The 16,477-nt window shown below is 44.1% G+C and overlaps 1 protein-coding gene across 1 annotated transcript; it reads left to right on the top strand.

The window, feature by feature from the left end:
- Nucleotides 1–4,421: 4,421 nt before the first annotated feature.
- On the top strand, nt 4,422–16,188 carry LOC142087368 (uncharacterized). The gene is made up of 11 exons (XM_075161525.1): nt 4,422–4,790; nt 6,788–6,922; nt 8,173–8,297; nt 8,615–8,683; nt 9,274–9,387; nt 10,218–10,333; nt 11,258–11,313; nt 12,775–12,827; nt 13,461–13,588; nt 14,113–14,269; nt 15,673–16,188. The coding sequence occupies exons 1-11, from the start codon at nt 4,587–4,589 to the stop codon at nt 15,773–15,775; spliced, it is 1,260 nt and encodes a 419-aa protein (XP_075017626.1). The 5' UTR covers nt 4,422–4,586; the 3' UTR covers nt 15,776–16,188.
- Nucleotides 16,189–16,477: the final 289 nt, after the last annotated feature.

Consider the following 16,477-nt stretch of genomic DNA (forward strand, 5'->3'; position numbering starts at 1 on the left):
TTCTGTGGCTATTTACTAAATTTGGTCAACTTAGGCTTCAACATCAGTAGTTAAATTAGACAAATTGGTTTATATGGAAATACTACTGCATGACACTCATTCAGAATTTTCCACGGCATATTAGGAAGAATACACCCCCAGTAGCTTTAAAAATGAGATGCAAAATAGCAAACCTTGCAGTGTCTAAGCTGTTAATACATTTAAAACACATAAAGATAAAAAAGCTGAAGGATGACAAACAGAAATTGTGACCGCTCGGGCACGCTTCTGCATCCTCTTTTTTTTCTTGTAGCATGAACACCATCTAGTGGGACATGGGCAGCAAGCACGGAAGGGGTTGTGTATGCTGGTAAGCACAAAAAAATACAGCTGCCCACATGGCTATGTGTGTTTCTACTTTTTTTTTTGCATTTCCTTCTTCTGTGCTGAAATACTAGGGACTTCAGAAGAGCTTGCTTTTTCCGTAGTCTTCTATTTCCCAACAGCTGGGTTTCACACACTACAAGAAATTAGTTAATCTAATGCCAACCTCACTGCTGTTCAACTGAAAGTATGTAAACATCTATAGACACAAAATCATAGGAGCTGATCTTTTTCCAAAGCTTCCTTCTCCCTCCATGTTTTCCCTTAATATAACTTACATGTCATTTATCCAGGAATAAAAACTGAATCAAAAAAAGCATTTTTTCTTGGGTACATACTTATGGGGGTGCAGTGCTGATTATAGTGAGCTTAACCCTTGAGAAAACTGAAACACGTTGCCTTCCTTGTGCTTTTATCTCAGGATGGCCGATACATGACAGTTACCCAGAAGCTACAAAAAAGTTAGGTACTGTGTTGGGTTTTTTTAACAGTATCAACTAGACAGGACTCTAAATGTTGTCATGCCCAGGAGGTTGTATACTTCAGCAGTTCCCACGCACGCTGCATCAGTGAGAGCTTTTGATTCAGTGGAAGTTTTGCAATCGATTTTGGTGGAACTGATGTTTAATAACTTGTCAACACAGTGTAGCTAGTGCGTTTGTCCACTGGATGGTGCATCACTCATTTCTGCAGCCCTGGGGCAGCCTAAATAGTGTTTGTCGTACTGGCCATACGACACTGGCAAACGGCGTGTCTCCAGATGCAAATGCAGGGAGAAAAGGTTTATAGACAAGGCAGTTATTTGACTTTTTTTTTAAAGAAACATCACATATAATGACATGTAACTTAAATATAGGCTGAAACCAGGAAATTCTCTCCCAGATCTGAGCTTTCTTGAAGTACAGGCATGTCTGGGTCTCACGCTACGGATGTGAGTGTAGCCATTATTTCTGGATGTAGTTCTGAAAATCCAGTTACATTTGCAGCTCTCTGAGGAGAAGAGGCCATGGTGCATGTTTTTCCTCTTGGCTCTGATTTCTGCTCAAACACCGCTAGAGAGACTGGATAGCTTTGCACAGCGAATACAGTCAGTGCTCACTGCAGTGCAAAGATCTTGAGAACCACTTTGGACCTCAGAGCTACACTTAAATCTGATTTTGCAGGCCCTTGATTTCTGAGGGTGCCAAAGTATTTTTTCTGATGGAATGCAGCCCTAACATACCAATTTCCTTTGCTAGGCAGCTGGATTTAAAAGAGGCAGTGCTGTTTAAAGAGTTCACTACGCAATGAGAAGTTTGATGGTCAATATTGCAGATGCTTAAGAGCAAATTAGCAAATTTATGCTAACCAGAAATTCTTAAATTCAACTTGCTTTGTTTTCTGTATTTTTAGCACCACGCATCAGTCGCAGGTTCCTCATTTCCTCCTGAACTTAAACAAACCAGTTGAATACATTCCTCCCCACATTTTTGCTAAGCGTGTGGAGCAGATCTTAGACTTGTTTTAATACGCACAGCATTGGTTTTGCCATGCTAAAAACATTACCAGACATGTCAGGACTTTGGTTCTTCTGCAAGTCCTGCTGGTTTGGAACCCATTTCCACAGCAAACAATATTGCCAAGATAAATTGTTTGCCAGAGAGAACTTCAAGTCCTCAAACAAATTACCTAAGAAATGTTGAAACATAATGCTGCACGAAGCAAATTGTTTCCATGCTTCCTGTCCTCGTAGGAAGGAACGGAGCTTATCTCTGTTACAGATTCCATAGAGACAGCCACAATACCTTAACCGATGCGTTGTTTAGACTATGGGGGTTTTTGAATACTTCACATATCAGAGGGACATACGAAATATTCGTGCCCCATTTATCCTCCCCTCAGAAATGCAAAAGCTGAAATTCAAATGATTTGCATAAGGACTCCAACAGTTTGGCAAAGTGCAGGAAAGCTGCTCGTGGATTGCGTTAGGAAAAAGGGCTTTTTTTACAAGTTTACAAGAATATGTCGTTTGCCATAGGCCCTTACATCTCAAGCAGACTAATGCTGCTGAGGGTTTAATTATGCGCATGTTTGTAGAGTCCCAAAGGTTTGTCATTTGTATGGATTTTTCCCCGTGGAGTATTGCTTTGTGTCAATACTGTGTTTAAATTTTAACTAAAAATGAAAGCTGTTTTTCATAATCCATTCCCTTTACAGCCTTTCTCTGTACTGAACCACATCTGCTGTGCTGCAGGTGCAGGGTGATAACTTTGTGACACGTCTCCTATTTTTAGACCATTTTCAGTCCCTCGACGACACAATCTGAAGCAAGAAAATAACCTTATTACCTCTCTGGCTCTCTGCCTACTCTAGGTGGTTAACTTTAAGACGTACCCCTTGAATATTAACTGAAGCAATGGCGATTTACAGAAATAAATTTCTGAACTTCATTGTCTTAATCTCTGGTGCCTTCTGCTTTTTAGTTCCTGCCCTTCTACTTTTGATGTGGTCCATGGGTAGCAATAAAGCAATACAGAACAGTTGTGCCCGGTCTCAAAAAAGGGGAACTGTGTAAAAATAAGGAAACTTTTTAAGAAGAAAGTAAAAGGAACATCTAAGACACTGAAGGCTTTTGAAGGATAGATAGAAACATGATCATAGAGGCAGAGTAAGTGCACATCAGTACCAAAAAAGACTAGATAAAGGGCAAAAAGAAGCAGCAGAGCCAAGGAGGTTATTAAAAACAAGTTGTATTCAAAGAAGAAAATCGAAAGAACCATAAGCATTGATCTGTTAAACACAAACTGCAGCACAGGTGGTTTTATAGCCAAATTAAGGGACAATTGAGACAGGGCATAAAAAATGTAAAATAAATGCTTTTCCAAGGAACAAGAAGTCCATTGAGAAGTCTGTAGAGCTAACAGGGAGTCAAAACACTCAGAAAAAAAGGAAAGCATGGGTTCCGAGAGCCCCATTTTTCTCCAAAGCGAGATCAGCTACACTTCAACCACTCCTGAGAGGTTGGGTTTATTTTAGTGTAGGGAAATGAGACTAAATGCTTGCTAATTGCAAAAGGAATAAAAAGATCTATTGTGCAGCCAGCCAAAAGCCTCCAAAAATATGGCCTCTAGAAATGGTACCTACGAGAGACGCTGAAGGGATGCCCGTGATTTTTTTTTTTGGTGCCTTGGATGAAATGGGCTGGCAAGCCTTTTCGCTGCCAGTTGGCTGGAGCTGGCAGCGGGAGCAAGCGAAGGACCTGCTTACGCTGAAAGCCCAATAAAACAGGGTCAGGAACAGAATCATAGGATCACAGAATAGTTTGGGTTGGAAGGGACCTTTAAAGGTCATCTAGTCCAACCCCCTGCCGTGGGCAGGGACATCTTCAAGCAGATCAGGTTGCTCAGAGCCCCATTCAACCTGACCTGGAATGTTTCCAGGGATGGGGCATCTACCACCTCTCTGGGCAACCTGTGCCAGGGTTTCACCACCCTCAGTGTAAAAAATTTCTTCCTTATATTTAGGCAAAATCTACCCTCTTTTAGTTTAAAACCATTCCCCCTTGTCCTGTCACGACAGGCCCTGCTAAAAAGCCTGTCCCCATCTTTCTTATAAGCCCCCTTTAAGTACTGAAAGGCCGCAATAAGGTCTCCCTGGAGCCTTCTCTTCTCCAGGCTGAACAACCCCAACTCCCTCAGCCTTTCCTCGTAGGAGAGGCGTTCCACCCCCCTGAATCTACAATGGGAACTGCGAGCCGAGTCAAAGAGCTGGGAACATCCACAACCTTCAGCCTCGGGGAAGAGCCGCTGATATTGCGCTCATACCCCCTGATAGCCCCAGGGGGGAGACCCCAAAACCCACCTCTCCTGCACCACAACACTTAACCCGGAGGATTTCCTAGAAGCTTGGCTGTGCCTCTCCAGGGGAACCGCCTGAACTTCCCTCTAAGCGCTTCCATACACCTGGGCGAAACGCGTGCTGAGATGGCGTTTACTCGGGAGAAAAATTTAAAAAATTAAAAAAAAAAAATAAATAAAAGGAGCAAATGCAACTTCCCCGAGTGACCTCAGCGCGCCGACAGCCGGGACGAGCCCTCGCGGAAATGACCGCCACCGGCCCCGCGGCACCACGGTGAGCGGCCCCGAGGCGGGGTTTGGCGGCGGCCGGAGCCAGCACCGCGCACCGCGCACTGCTCCGCCAGCGCGCACCGCGCACCGCTCCGCCAGCGCGCACGGCACACGGCGATGCTGGGGCTGCTGGCGCTGCTGGCGGCGGGGCTGCTGGCGCTGCTCGGGGCGCGGCGGGCGGCCGCCCCCGGCGCCTGGGTCCCGCTGAAGCGCTGGGCCCTGGGCTGCCTCCTGCTCTTCCACGGCGCCTGGAGGCAGCGGGCGGCCGGCGGAGGTCCCGCGGAGACACGGCGGCCGCGGCCGCTCCGCCCCGACCCCCACGTGAGTGTCCCGCTTGCCCCCCCCGGCATCCCCTTCCCCGGGACTCCCTTCCAGGACACCCCGTTCCCTGGCACCCCTATCTCCCCCATCCCTCACACCCCCATCTCCCTGCACCCCTGGCACCCCCTGTTCTCCTGGGACCCCATCCCCAGCATCTCCAATCCCCGGAACCCTCATCCCCTGGGACCCACGTTCCCCCAGAACACCCATTCCCCTTGGACCCATACCCCCCTGGACCCACACCACCTCTATCTGCAGAACCCACATCCCTCAGGGACCTGCACCCCTCTGCATCCCCTGGACCCCCTTGCATCCCCCCTGGGACCTGCATCCCTCAGGTACCCCCATCCTCTGCATCCTGGTGCTTGGCACCCCCCACCACCCAACCCCTGAAGCCTCGGGACCCACATCCTTTCCCTCCCACTTCAACACATCCCAGGGAGGGCAGGTTGGGGATGTCACCTTGGCTGTCCCTTGCAGGAAGAGGGGTTACCTCTGATCAGACCAGTTGATGTTGATGGGAAAAAGCAGATACACTGTGGGACACAGAAGCCTTTTATTTTAGCCCACTTGGTGAATTGAATCTAGTTTTCCAGGTGTACTTGTCTGCTTAATAAATAATAAACCCTCTGTCTACAACCTGTACCTTGCCTGTGTTCACGTACCACCCTGTCAAAATACTCCCCGTGCCTAATGGGGAGATTTGGGTGGGCTTTGCTCTATTATCCGAGAAGTGAGAGGGAGAAGTGGAAAGGCTGATGAGACAGGATTTCCCTCGGTTTTCCGTGCCTTATCAAGATTCGGCTCGCAGATGCCAGCTGAGATTTTGGATCCTAAGTAATTTCTGTGAAAAATCAACTACTTGCTAACATTTCCTGGAGCCTTCTAGGAATCCTTAAGTCATATTATTTAACAAATGCATTGAGGCTTCTGCTTAGCCTTTAAAAAAAGAAGCTGTTTTGTCTAGCTTTTCCTTTCTACTAATTAAGCTGCTGCTTGGAGCACGTTGAAGTGTTTTGCCAATCTCCACCAAATTTGACAGGGCAGGAGTGACACCATCTTCCAGATCAAACTGACATCCAGGTGGTTTGAGATACGGCCAAGGGGTCTGTGATTTCCTCTCTGCTCCCTCAAGCAGCAGGACTGGAGCAACACTTACAAGAGAGGTCAAAAACAGATCTGGAAAATACTTCCAGAAATGATGTCTCTGAATTTTTGAATTGACATCCAATAGACTCACTCTGTGTGTATTTCCAGGCTCTGTGCCCTCAAAATCCCCCCTTATCTGTATGCACAAGGGCAATAATCATCTGATTTTAGTATTTTTCTGCATTTTACAATGAATAATTTTTCAGAAGCAGAACTTCATCCATGCCCAAAAATGCATGCATAAATGTTAACTTCCATGTTCCAACTTTTAAAACTTCACTTTGAGTGAGTTCTGCACAAATACGTGAAAATATACATCTGAATTTGAGGTTGTGGACTTCTGTGCCTAACAGTTTTTGAGATTTGAGATATTAACACCAGCCCAGCTGCTAATCATGTTAGTAAAGCGCTGGGTTTCCTATGACTTTCTTCCTTTTTCCTTTTTAGTTCTATGTTTCCCCTAAGTATAAGTTGTCCTACATACAATTTGGAGCTAGATGGGGAAACAGCACATTTGTGGCTCAATTTCTTCCTTGCAGACACTTTTTGAGGACACATTTCATAAGGATTTTGGTCAAGGGAACTTCTCATTGCAAAATAATCATCTTAATTCAGCATAATATTTTACCTTGTCCGTGGCTATCATGCAATAATTATGTTCCCTCTCTAAAACTGCTTCTCATCTGCTCCCTCTCTGGCTGTTTGCTGGGATGCCTGCTATTAAATATAAAAAGTGAAAGTAAAATTTCATTCCTGAGAAGAAACCTACGGAAAACAAAGAATTACTCACCTCCTCCCCCTCCTTTCCTGCCTCCAGCTGGAGTTGAAACCCATTTCCCTTTCCCTAGGCTCTTGATTCGGTTTACTTCACCGGCTTTGCAGAGATCAACAAGACCTTTGTGATTGCTCGTCTTGCCAAACGTCCTAATGGGATCTGCGAGATGTGGCTCTTCCTGAGGGTGGATGGAATAGGAGAGTTTGAAGTAAGTGGTGGACGTGGGATGACATTCAAGAGCAGCGCTTAACTCCTATCTTGAACCTGTGTTAGGATCCCAAGCAAAAATCAATGTTCTCTGCATCTTCACTACGTTAATATCCTAACAGTAAGACATTGGTGCTGTGATTAAAGACAGTGGTAGAACTGGCCAGATTACTGGTTATGCCTAATTTTTTGAGTAGGTATCTGACACTCATTCCCTTTTTCTTATAATGTGCACAAAACATAGCATTTTTTCTAAAAAATGTCTTGGTAGGTCTCCCAGGGAGAATTCGAGCATTCAGTCTTTCTGATAATGTGGGGCATGTGGTTGATAAGTTACCTTGTATGGTTATGGTTGATTTTTTCCCCTTTTTAATGAGAGAATGCTTTAAAACCATTGTGGAATTGCCTCTTTTCAAAGAGAAAGGAAAGCTTTTAGAGAGTTGTATGTGCATCTGCTTCATTCTTGCTAAAAGGAAGACAGTATTAATCATATATTTTGCCTGTGGATTTTCTTTTTTGAGTATTTTTTCTTTTTGTTGAGTATGTAGTAAAGAAGGAGGGAAGATCTGCCATAAAACTCTTTGCACTCCACTAACTATCTTTATGTTCACAAATCTGTTTTGCTAAGTAGCAGAAAAAGCAGGAGGCGTCCTGTTTGTGGAAAACCAAAACAGAGAAGATTGATGTGCATTATTTGGTTTTCTAGTGATGTTTAGTATAACAATACTACTTTGTGGCTTTGTCATTTAGAACTGCCGGCCAAGTTCAGGACCTTCTTAGATCCTTCAGCAAGAGGCATAAGCTCTCTTTTAGAAAGGTGGCAGCTTTAGGAAACGAGGTATTTTTCAAAGGGCAGCTGATGAGTTTTGGGAGCTTGCATGCACTAGAAATTTAAATCATTTTAGAGGTTCATCAAATTCAATCTAAAAATAAATTTACCCCCAAAGCCCTGCATCAGCGTGGCTGTAAACTTGACAGAGTCACTAGCGTAAGGAGCTGAGCTCTTGTAGTGCCCTCCCTTCACACAAGTAATTCAGTTGTATTACCTGAAACAATAATGTATTATCTTATAACTCAGGTGTTTCAGATGCAATTTTCCTTCTCTAATAATCTGATTACCAGAAGTAGGTAGAACTGAAAAGCCCATTCAACCAAATGTTCCTCCTGCAGAGGACCATCAGAGCAGGAATTCACCCGCGTTGCATCCCCACAATTGAATTAAGCAAGTGTTTTCCTTAAATGTCTTTTTAGCACCCACAACATCCAAACATGATGGTGAGTGATGAATCTGAAGAGATTTGGAGTGGAGGAGGGCTCACTATTGAATACGTAGAGCCCCAAACATGCTGGAAAATAAGCTTCGACGGATTACTCAGGTATTGCAGCACTCTAGAGTTTTATTTATCTACACTTAAGACCAAGGCTTTTTGAACACTATCTGGAAATATATTTAACCGACTTGAACCAAAAGCTATTTGGTAGCAATTGCACGCATTGATTTTTACGGAATGAAAATACAGCTAGTAATATCTGCGTCCGGTGTAGGGTTGTAATATAGCATTACTATTCTGCCTTAGCACTCAATAGCGTCGTTCTTCTGCAGTGTCTCCTGTTGCATCCACTTCCAATCATGTAAGAAACATTTTGCTGTTTGTTTAGGAGTGATACAAAATTGTAGTGCTTTGCCTTACAGAAAAGGACCCTACCGACAGCAGTGGAGTGAAGAGGAAGGCGAACTTGTACCAGTTAAATTCTCTTTCCAGTAAGAGCATTTGGCTTTTGCTTTGGGATGTAGAGTGAGTCCATGGTTAGAGATTCGGTTACTGTTTTCAAAGGGCCGTGGGCACAAAGTAGCACATGGGACATGGTGTAGTGGGCATGGTGGTATTGAGTTGATGGTTGGACTTGATGATCTTAGAGGTCTTTTCCAACCTTTATGATTCTATGATTCTACGAAGCCCTTGCCTCTGCTTTCTCTTTCTGTTTATGGAGTCTGTTTGTCTGATAAAAAATGATTTGCTGTCAAAGTAACACAGCATTTCTGGAGCAATGCCGCATGTGTACCTCGGAACAGAGTACATGAGAGAAAGCAGCACGCTCTCGCTGGCAGCTCTGCCCTGCCAGCGTCCCTCCCTAGGCAATCTGTTGACTCTTGCAGGCCGTTGTTGCTCTTTGCGGTTTCCTTTTGTTTGCTTTCTTGAAAAGTAGTAACATTTTAAAAATTACGAAAATCAGAATGAGCCAATAATGCTAAAATACAAAGATTGCCATTGTCAGAGTAGCAAGTGTACAACTTGGTCTAGTTAGTGTCACCTGAAAGCTAATAATTTATTTTTTCCCCTCTTTTCCTAGTTGGGAGAACTTCACAGAAATCTTTAACTTTAGTGTCGACAGTCACCCCAGAACATTTGCACGTGCTTTTGCCCAGGAACCATGGACCATCGAGTTCTTCCAGAGGGTCAAAAAGTGAGAGGCGAGATTAATTTCTTCTGGGGTTAATAGTAATTTTTCCACAGATCTCTTCAGGGTCTGTCATGTGTTGTTTTAGGTGATTTTAGAAGGTGGGTTTAATTTGAAGTGAGCTAACGAAGGACATGGCTCCCATCAGGAGTCTCCTGGTTTCATTACCACCAGACCTGGCAACCTCTAAGGAGGATCCTGCACACGGATGGGGTCTTACTGAGACGTCGGTGGAGGGACCTGCCCACAGTTTGCTCTGTGAAACCTTGAGCATTAGGCATATTTCTTATTCTGTCTTTTTTTCATTGCTAACAACCTGATTTAGACCTCTTCCAAAACCAATGGTGCAGGTATATCTAAGCAAAGGATCAAAAATAACTGTGTGAAAGGAGGGCTAAAGGGGGTGTTTTAATTACTATGCAAGCTCCGGAGAGCTGAAAATACAGGAACGAAATATGAGTATCAATAGTGTGTTGTTTAATACTAGCAGAAAATACGTGTATCAATAGTGTGTTGTCTTTGGTGATATCTGCTGACTTCTAAGCAGCAACTGTTTGGTAGTACAGCATTTTTTTTCAAGCAAAGGGCATTTTTATAGATGTCAGCTTGGGAATTTGCTGCTGTTTCATTCTCAGGTGTCTCATAGACGTTATGTAGCAATAACTGGGAAATGTAAAAGTGGTTGCTAATGTGCAAAATCTGGCATAGCCATTATCCAGATGCTCTGAAATCTCTCCTTCATTTTGGGATATAAGTCTATCAGACTGGGTTTGGGGCTGCCTTGATTTTGTCTTGTTGATTTTGTTTGTGTCGATTCACTCTTTTCTTTCTCCCAGACAAAGGGACCAACATTTCCGACATGAGCAGTGGGGCCAGTCTGTTGGAGAAATTGAAATAGAAAATCATGAGAAAACAGAACTTTCCCTCAAAGGCGTTCGGAGCCACTCTTACGGTAACAGCACCAGAAACAGTTCCCTCGCTTGGCTACCTTCACTATAGATGGTACTGGCAGGACAGGGGGACTAAAGGTTATCTTTAAAAATAACCAATTTCATGACTGGGCATGGAGTTAAGACATTCCAGAGGAAATACTCTTTTTATGGTAAACTTCACATGTCGTAACGCTCTGAATTGAGGCCTTGCAGTTACAGTTTCTAAATGAAGAAGAAACATGACAGCTTGTTCCTAAGACACCCCCGGTCCTGGGATCACTCCTTCTTGCTCTTACAGCCCCTAAGGCTGAGCGCCTGTGGCAGAGGGGCTGAGGACCAAACAATTTGCCTTTCCAAGTGCTGGGAGCCTATCTGAGCAAAGAGCTCCTTTCATCCTTGTTATCCATCAAAGGATAGGTACCAGAGGACGTAGACCCAAGTAGGCATGAAGTCTCCTTGAACTACAAATCCCACCTTCCTCTCTTCACCTCATTAAAAGTTGACGCTCGTCAAGGCAGCAATATTCCTGTTTAAGGGGGAGATGGGGTATAAGGTCACAGCTGGGTCAGAGGGGTGCAGAGATTCATGATGAAGGGAATTTGGTCCATTCATGTCTTGTGAGCTGCAGCAAAGGTATTGACACATTTGGAGCTGTTAAAATGTTTTGTGACATTTTCCTGGATTTGGCCAGTATGTAGACCTGTTGTCAGTCTGACTTGACCTATTACTCTGCTCCCCTATGACTTGACATATTACTCTGCCATTAGGCCTTGAACTGATGGGAAAAGAGGAACAATTCCATTATTGTTTTGGGGACATGTTTAGCCTGTTATCAATTACTGGAGAATTTCTTTACTCAAAGTTAATGTCAAGTCAGGTACCATTATTTCATGTTTTCCAGCAACGCTTAATTTTAGGTTCGGTGATTTTGTTCTTTTTTGCAGGAATCAGGAACTGGTCTGAGATTTACCGGTATGTCATGATTTTGGCACGCTTTGAGGTAGGTATTAACATGCCAATATGCTACTTAACCACGAAAAGGGAGGTGTTCTGAACACCTCATATTTAAATATCCAGAAGGAAGCCATTGGGAGCATCCACGATATGCAATCAGAAGTGCTAACATCATTAGAACATATCAGTGTTGGAAACAGCTCTCAAAAGCAGAGCCATGTGTGTAAAAACTGAGATTTTGCTACACTGGTTGAACCAAAAGTTGTTTTGGTAACTTGAAACTGTTTGTTTTGGCTTTTTTAAGAAAAAAATAGGCAGCTTTACAGGACAGATTCTCGGCTGCCGCAGATACCCAGCGCTCGATGGAGTTGACGCAGTGCTGATTCACATAATTGAGAGCCCGAGGTGTTTGAAGGCATCCTAAGCTTTCATGACAGCAGTCGGCAAATATTTCTGCCTGTGCTGAGCTCTGATCTGTGCTTTGCCCTTGTGGCTGTTCCAGAGGAGTGTCTGCGCTCTGCCTGCCGGGAGCACGCAGCCTGGGGAAACGCTGGCCTTACAAGCTGGCATGCAACCCCAACAGATGCTCTGAAAAGGCATTTCCCTTGCCAACACAGACGTAAAGAAATCTCAGCTCTCTGTTATAGGCAGCATTACAGGAGTTAAGGCTGAATTCAGAATAAAAATTCTTTTCCCAGATATATGTTGGCCAGCACAGAAACAGACCTTGGAAAATCCCACATATGTGCAGATCCAGTAGCTGCTGTGGTTTAACGTATGCCTGTGTTCCTTTTCATAAGGCTGTGCTTTTGCACGGTAATGTGTATAGTCAGGCGGTAACCTCTCCCTTTTCTTCATAGTTATTCAGGACTCAAAATAACTGTGGCTCTTCCTCCCCTAATTAAAAGCCACCTGAGTGTTTGTTAAGGAACTAAAGTTTGTCACTGATTGAAGTTTGCAGTCCTCCTACCCTGAGTGTCTGTACATATATAACATCACAGCGTAGGCTTATATTTGCCTCAGAGCAGCCCAAGTGGAGCATGAAGGGATTCAGACTCAAGGATGGAAGAGAAATGAATAAAACCATGAGATTCCAGTTCCTTCTTATTTTCCCTCTATGCTGCTCTCAGGCATAGAATAATATAGGTTAGAGGAGATATCTGGTCAAGGCAGGGCCAACTTTGATAGGTTGCCCATCAGTTTTGAACATGGCTAGCTGACACCTTTCCATGCATTGTTTCCCTCCTCCTCTTATGTCCACTTGCTGTGGATTTTCTGTTGTCCTTAATGTCCTTAATTTGCCCTTAACGAGTCTGGTTTATATTCTTGGACTCTCATTTGCAGCCAGATTTTCATGGAAGATATATTGAGAAGGCTTAAAAGTATAAAGTCATAGCACACTGCATAACCTGAGTTGTATCCAGTGTCTTCTTGATCAAGTCAGTCCATGATCCACACAAATAAGTCCACACAAATTAGACTGCTTTTTTTTACCGCTCTCTTACAGGATGGGACTGCGGCACATTTAACAGTTATTAATATGCCAGCTACCACAACTAAGTAAGTAACCAAGGAAGTTTATGCTGCTAAGAACACATGTCTTAAAGGTGGCAGAAGCTGCCCTGCAGGACGCCTATGGGCACATTATTGCTTTGAACCTGTATAGCCTGATTTCCATCCGCGCCCTCTTGCTTTCCACTCCCTCCGCCCAATTTTCCATTTGCAATTAGTCACAAGGACAGCTTTTACCTTCAATTACTTCCTTCCCATTCAATTACTGTTTGGCTGATGCAGCTGCCTGTCTTACTGTCTAGATGATTTAGAGGTCTAGATTGAGCACTCCCAGCTGTTTCAGAAGGTGTGTCTGTCTAATGGGGCGTCCCGCAGGGAGCCCTGCGTCGCTGACTGGCGGGCTCCAGAAGCTTAAAGACCAGCATCCATGGCCCTCTGACCAAGTGGGACCAAGTGACCTGCCTGTCCCACCTGCCCACCACAATCCATCCTGCAAGCCTCATCTTTCCTGCATGCGTGGCTTCCCCCGCAATATCCCACAATATAACCTTTTTTATTTATTCCTGCTGCTTTCCAGGGCTGAAGGCCATGCTCAGCGTTGAGTTGCCCTGGAAGGCCAATGTGCTGGTCCATTTGAGTTTTAGTTGAACTTTAATTCTGCTCCATTTCTTTCCCCTTCAGCCTCACTGTAGGTTATGTCTTTTTTCCCGATGGGAGGAAGGCTGGCATTGAGTGGTCCAATGCCTCGCTGGCTGAGATGGCTGATGATGGTGTTATCAAGGATGAATACGGAGTCAGTTTTACTGCTGGTAAGCTAAATGTAGCCCGCCTATGTCTGCTTTCAGCCTTTGGGCAGTTAATTTAGTGGAGGAAAGACTGTTCAGTGAAATTCCATGTGATCCTTGGAGCAAATTTGAAAGCTAAATGCATCATCTTACAGCCTGAGGAATTTTCTTCTGTGCTTAAGTCGTATGTGTAGTCGTATGTATGTGTCATCGGTGAAACGGTGTGTGTCCACGGCAGGGCCAGGGCCACAGGCAGCTGTATCAGAGGGAGAGTGACTGTTTCTATTTGTGGTGACTGTTGCTTATGCCAATCCAGATAAATGATGTGATTTTCATTTTTGGGGTGTCAAAACGTATGTTATGAGGTGGATTCAGCTGCTCTGGAAAGACGGCTTGATCAAAGATTGTACTTAATTTACAAAGCAGACGGGAAAAATATCGCTCTTTAGAAAAGCACAAGAAGAAACCCTATGCAAAAATAATAGATTTTTTGAGATAAAATACTACTGAAGGTGGGAGACATTCTTCCCTTTTTATTCTTATCAAAGGTGGCAAGCACTTTGATGTTTCTGCAACGCTGGATAAGCAGGCTTGCCCCGTGGTGTATAACGGCCTGACTGGAAGCGGCGTTTTCCACGAGTGCATTGCAGATTTCCGACTGAACGGGTTAACACAAGGCTGGGGCTTGGTTGAATTTTATTACAGGTAAAATAATGACAAACAAGAAGACGTAAAGAATTCCCATACTCCTATATTGACCTATGTGGCTACAGCTCCATAGATATTTGAAGTATAAATGCACAGATTTTTTTATCTGATGTAAAGAAATGTTGCTCATTTAATGCTTAATGTGTTTATTAAATTGACAAAGATGATATATATTATTCGAGAAAGAATGATTGTGCAAGCACTTCATACATGCAGGCAAACCATGGGCACTTGTTCAGTTGTTTTTTATATAGGTTTATGTAGGATTTTATGTAGATCTCCATATAGGTTTATGAGTTGGTGGATGGTCCATTCTGGAGACTGTCTTATTTAGGCAATCTGTCACATTATAAAATAATAAGTCCTCTACCCCGCACAGCAGAGTAACCATTTACAGAGTGAAATTTGCTCACACAAGTATTTGTCAGACTAGAGCACAGAAGAGATAAATGTTCAGAGAATCAATACAGGAATGCCTCTTCTAGGCGAAAGGATTATACCAACAAAATACGTGCTTCTCGGTGAAGTGCTGTTTCTCCTGCCACATGATTGTCACAGTCTTTTACTGAGCCTTTTCCCTATCAAGTCTTTTCTCTCATGAAAAAAAGGCAAGTTTCGTTGTTTACATTTAGTTTGCTTTTTAAAATAGACGTTAATTCTTGGCTGTCAGAGGAAATGCTGTAGATGGCTTTCAGAAGACTGAGCGCTCAGCTTCTTCTGAAAACCGGACACATTTAAAGCACATAAAATAGGCCACTAAACCCCCAAACGCCCGCCGGTTGAACTTGAAAACCTTGACCTGTAGCTGCTGCTGGTACTTGCTCCACTCCCTTCCCTGGCTGTCAAAACCTGCACGGTGGAGGAGATGACCCAGCACGGAAAGTCTCTGCTACCCAAACAAGGCACCCTCTGCAAGTCATAGAATCATAGAATCATGGAATCATTAAGGTTGGAAAAGACCTCTAAGATCATCGAGTCCAACCGTCAACCCAACACACCATGCCCACTACACCATGTCCCTAAGGGCCTCATCTACACGTCTTTTAAATACTTCCAGGGATGGTGACTCCACCACTTCCCTGGGCAGCCTGTTCCAAGGCCTGACCACTCTTACAGTAAAGAAGTTTTTCCAAATGTCCAATCTAAACCTCCCTTGGCGCAACTTGAGGCCATTTCCTCTCGTCCTATCGCTGTTACTTGGCAGAAGAGACCAACAAGTCCGGACAGTCCTGGACATTTCCAGATCTGCCCCAGGAAAGCTTAATTTGGCAATGCTGACAAAATTCCCGTAGGCTCCCATCTCGTATCTGCTTCCAACCGTGTTAGAAATTAAAGGGTGGGTGTCTGGTTCTTCCCCTTCCCCGCAGAACGCCAGCTCAGCATCGCTGCTCTTCTTGCAGGGACGAAGCCTCCCAGCTGGTTCCGAATTTGCAGCTTGGTTCAAAAGCCGAAGGACCCGACCTTTCCTCCTGGCGCCCTGCAACCGATGGCTCTCCCCCATGAGCGTTTGCAAACTTGTCCCAGCAACGTTAGCAAGCAGCAGCTTTAAAAAAAAAAATGTTATTCCCCGCAAAATGCAACGTTTTGAGTGTGGAACTCGTTGTCACAGGATGCTGCGGAGGTTGAGAGTATAAAAGGATTTGGAGAGAAATGAGATACATCTTAGTTGTGCAGCTCTTACTGGTTGCTAATCGTGGTGACCTGGAGGCAATTTAAAGGAAACCTCAGAACAGCTGATTGCAGGAAAAGTGCACTAGGAGGGATCGCTCTAGGCTCCGTCTTTTGGTATTTTTCCTAAACTGCCAACTGCTCCCCACCATGAAGAGCAGGGCGCTGGGCTATGTGGATCTCTGACCCCATTTAGCAGTTCCTCTGTTCTTTCAGATTTGTTTTTGAAATAAAAGCTCTATCTTTCCAAACCCTGTGGTTGTTATAGTCGTTAAAACACGGGAAAAAGCTATTACAGGAAACTACACTGATGTGATAGTCTTTATAACTGTATGAGAGCTGAACTGGAAGAAGTAGGAGAAAGCACATCTAAATGAGATGTCCTCTAGGAATAGCATTAATGGCCAATGAAATAAGTGATACAAACACATTTTTCCCTTGTCTGAAGGGAAGCCAGGGTCTGGTAGTCCGATTTAGAAGACAATCAGAATTTCTCATTGTTCGCTTGAATGTAGATGCCGTATTCATCACAACATC

The sequence above is a fragment of the Calonectris borealis genome, chromosome 12, assembly GCF_964195595.1.
Source record: "Calonectris borealis chromosome 12, bCalBor7.hap1.2, whole genome shotgun sequence".
Lineage (NCBI taxonomy): Eukaryota > Metazoa > Chordata > Aves > Procellariiformes > Procellariidae > Calonectris > Calonectris borealis.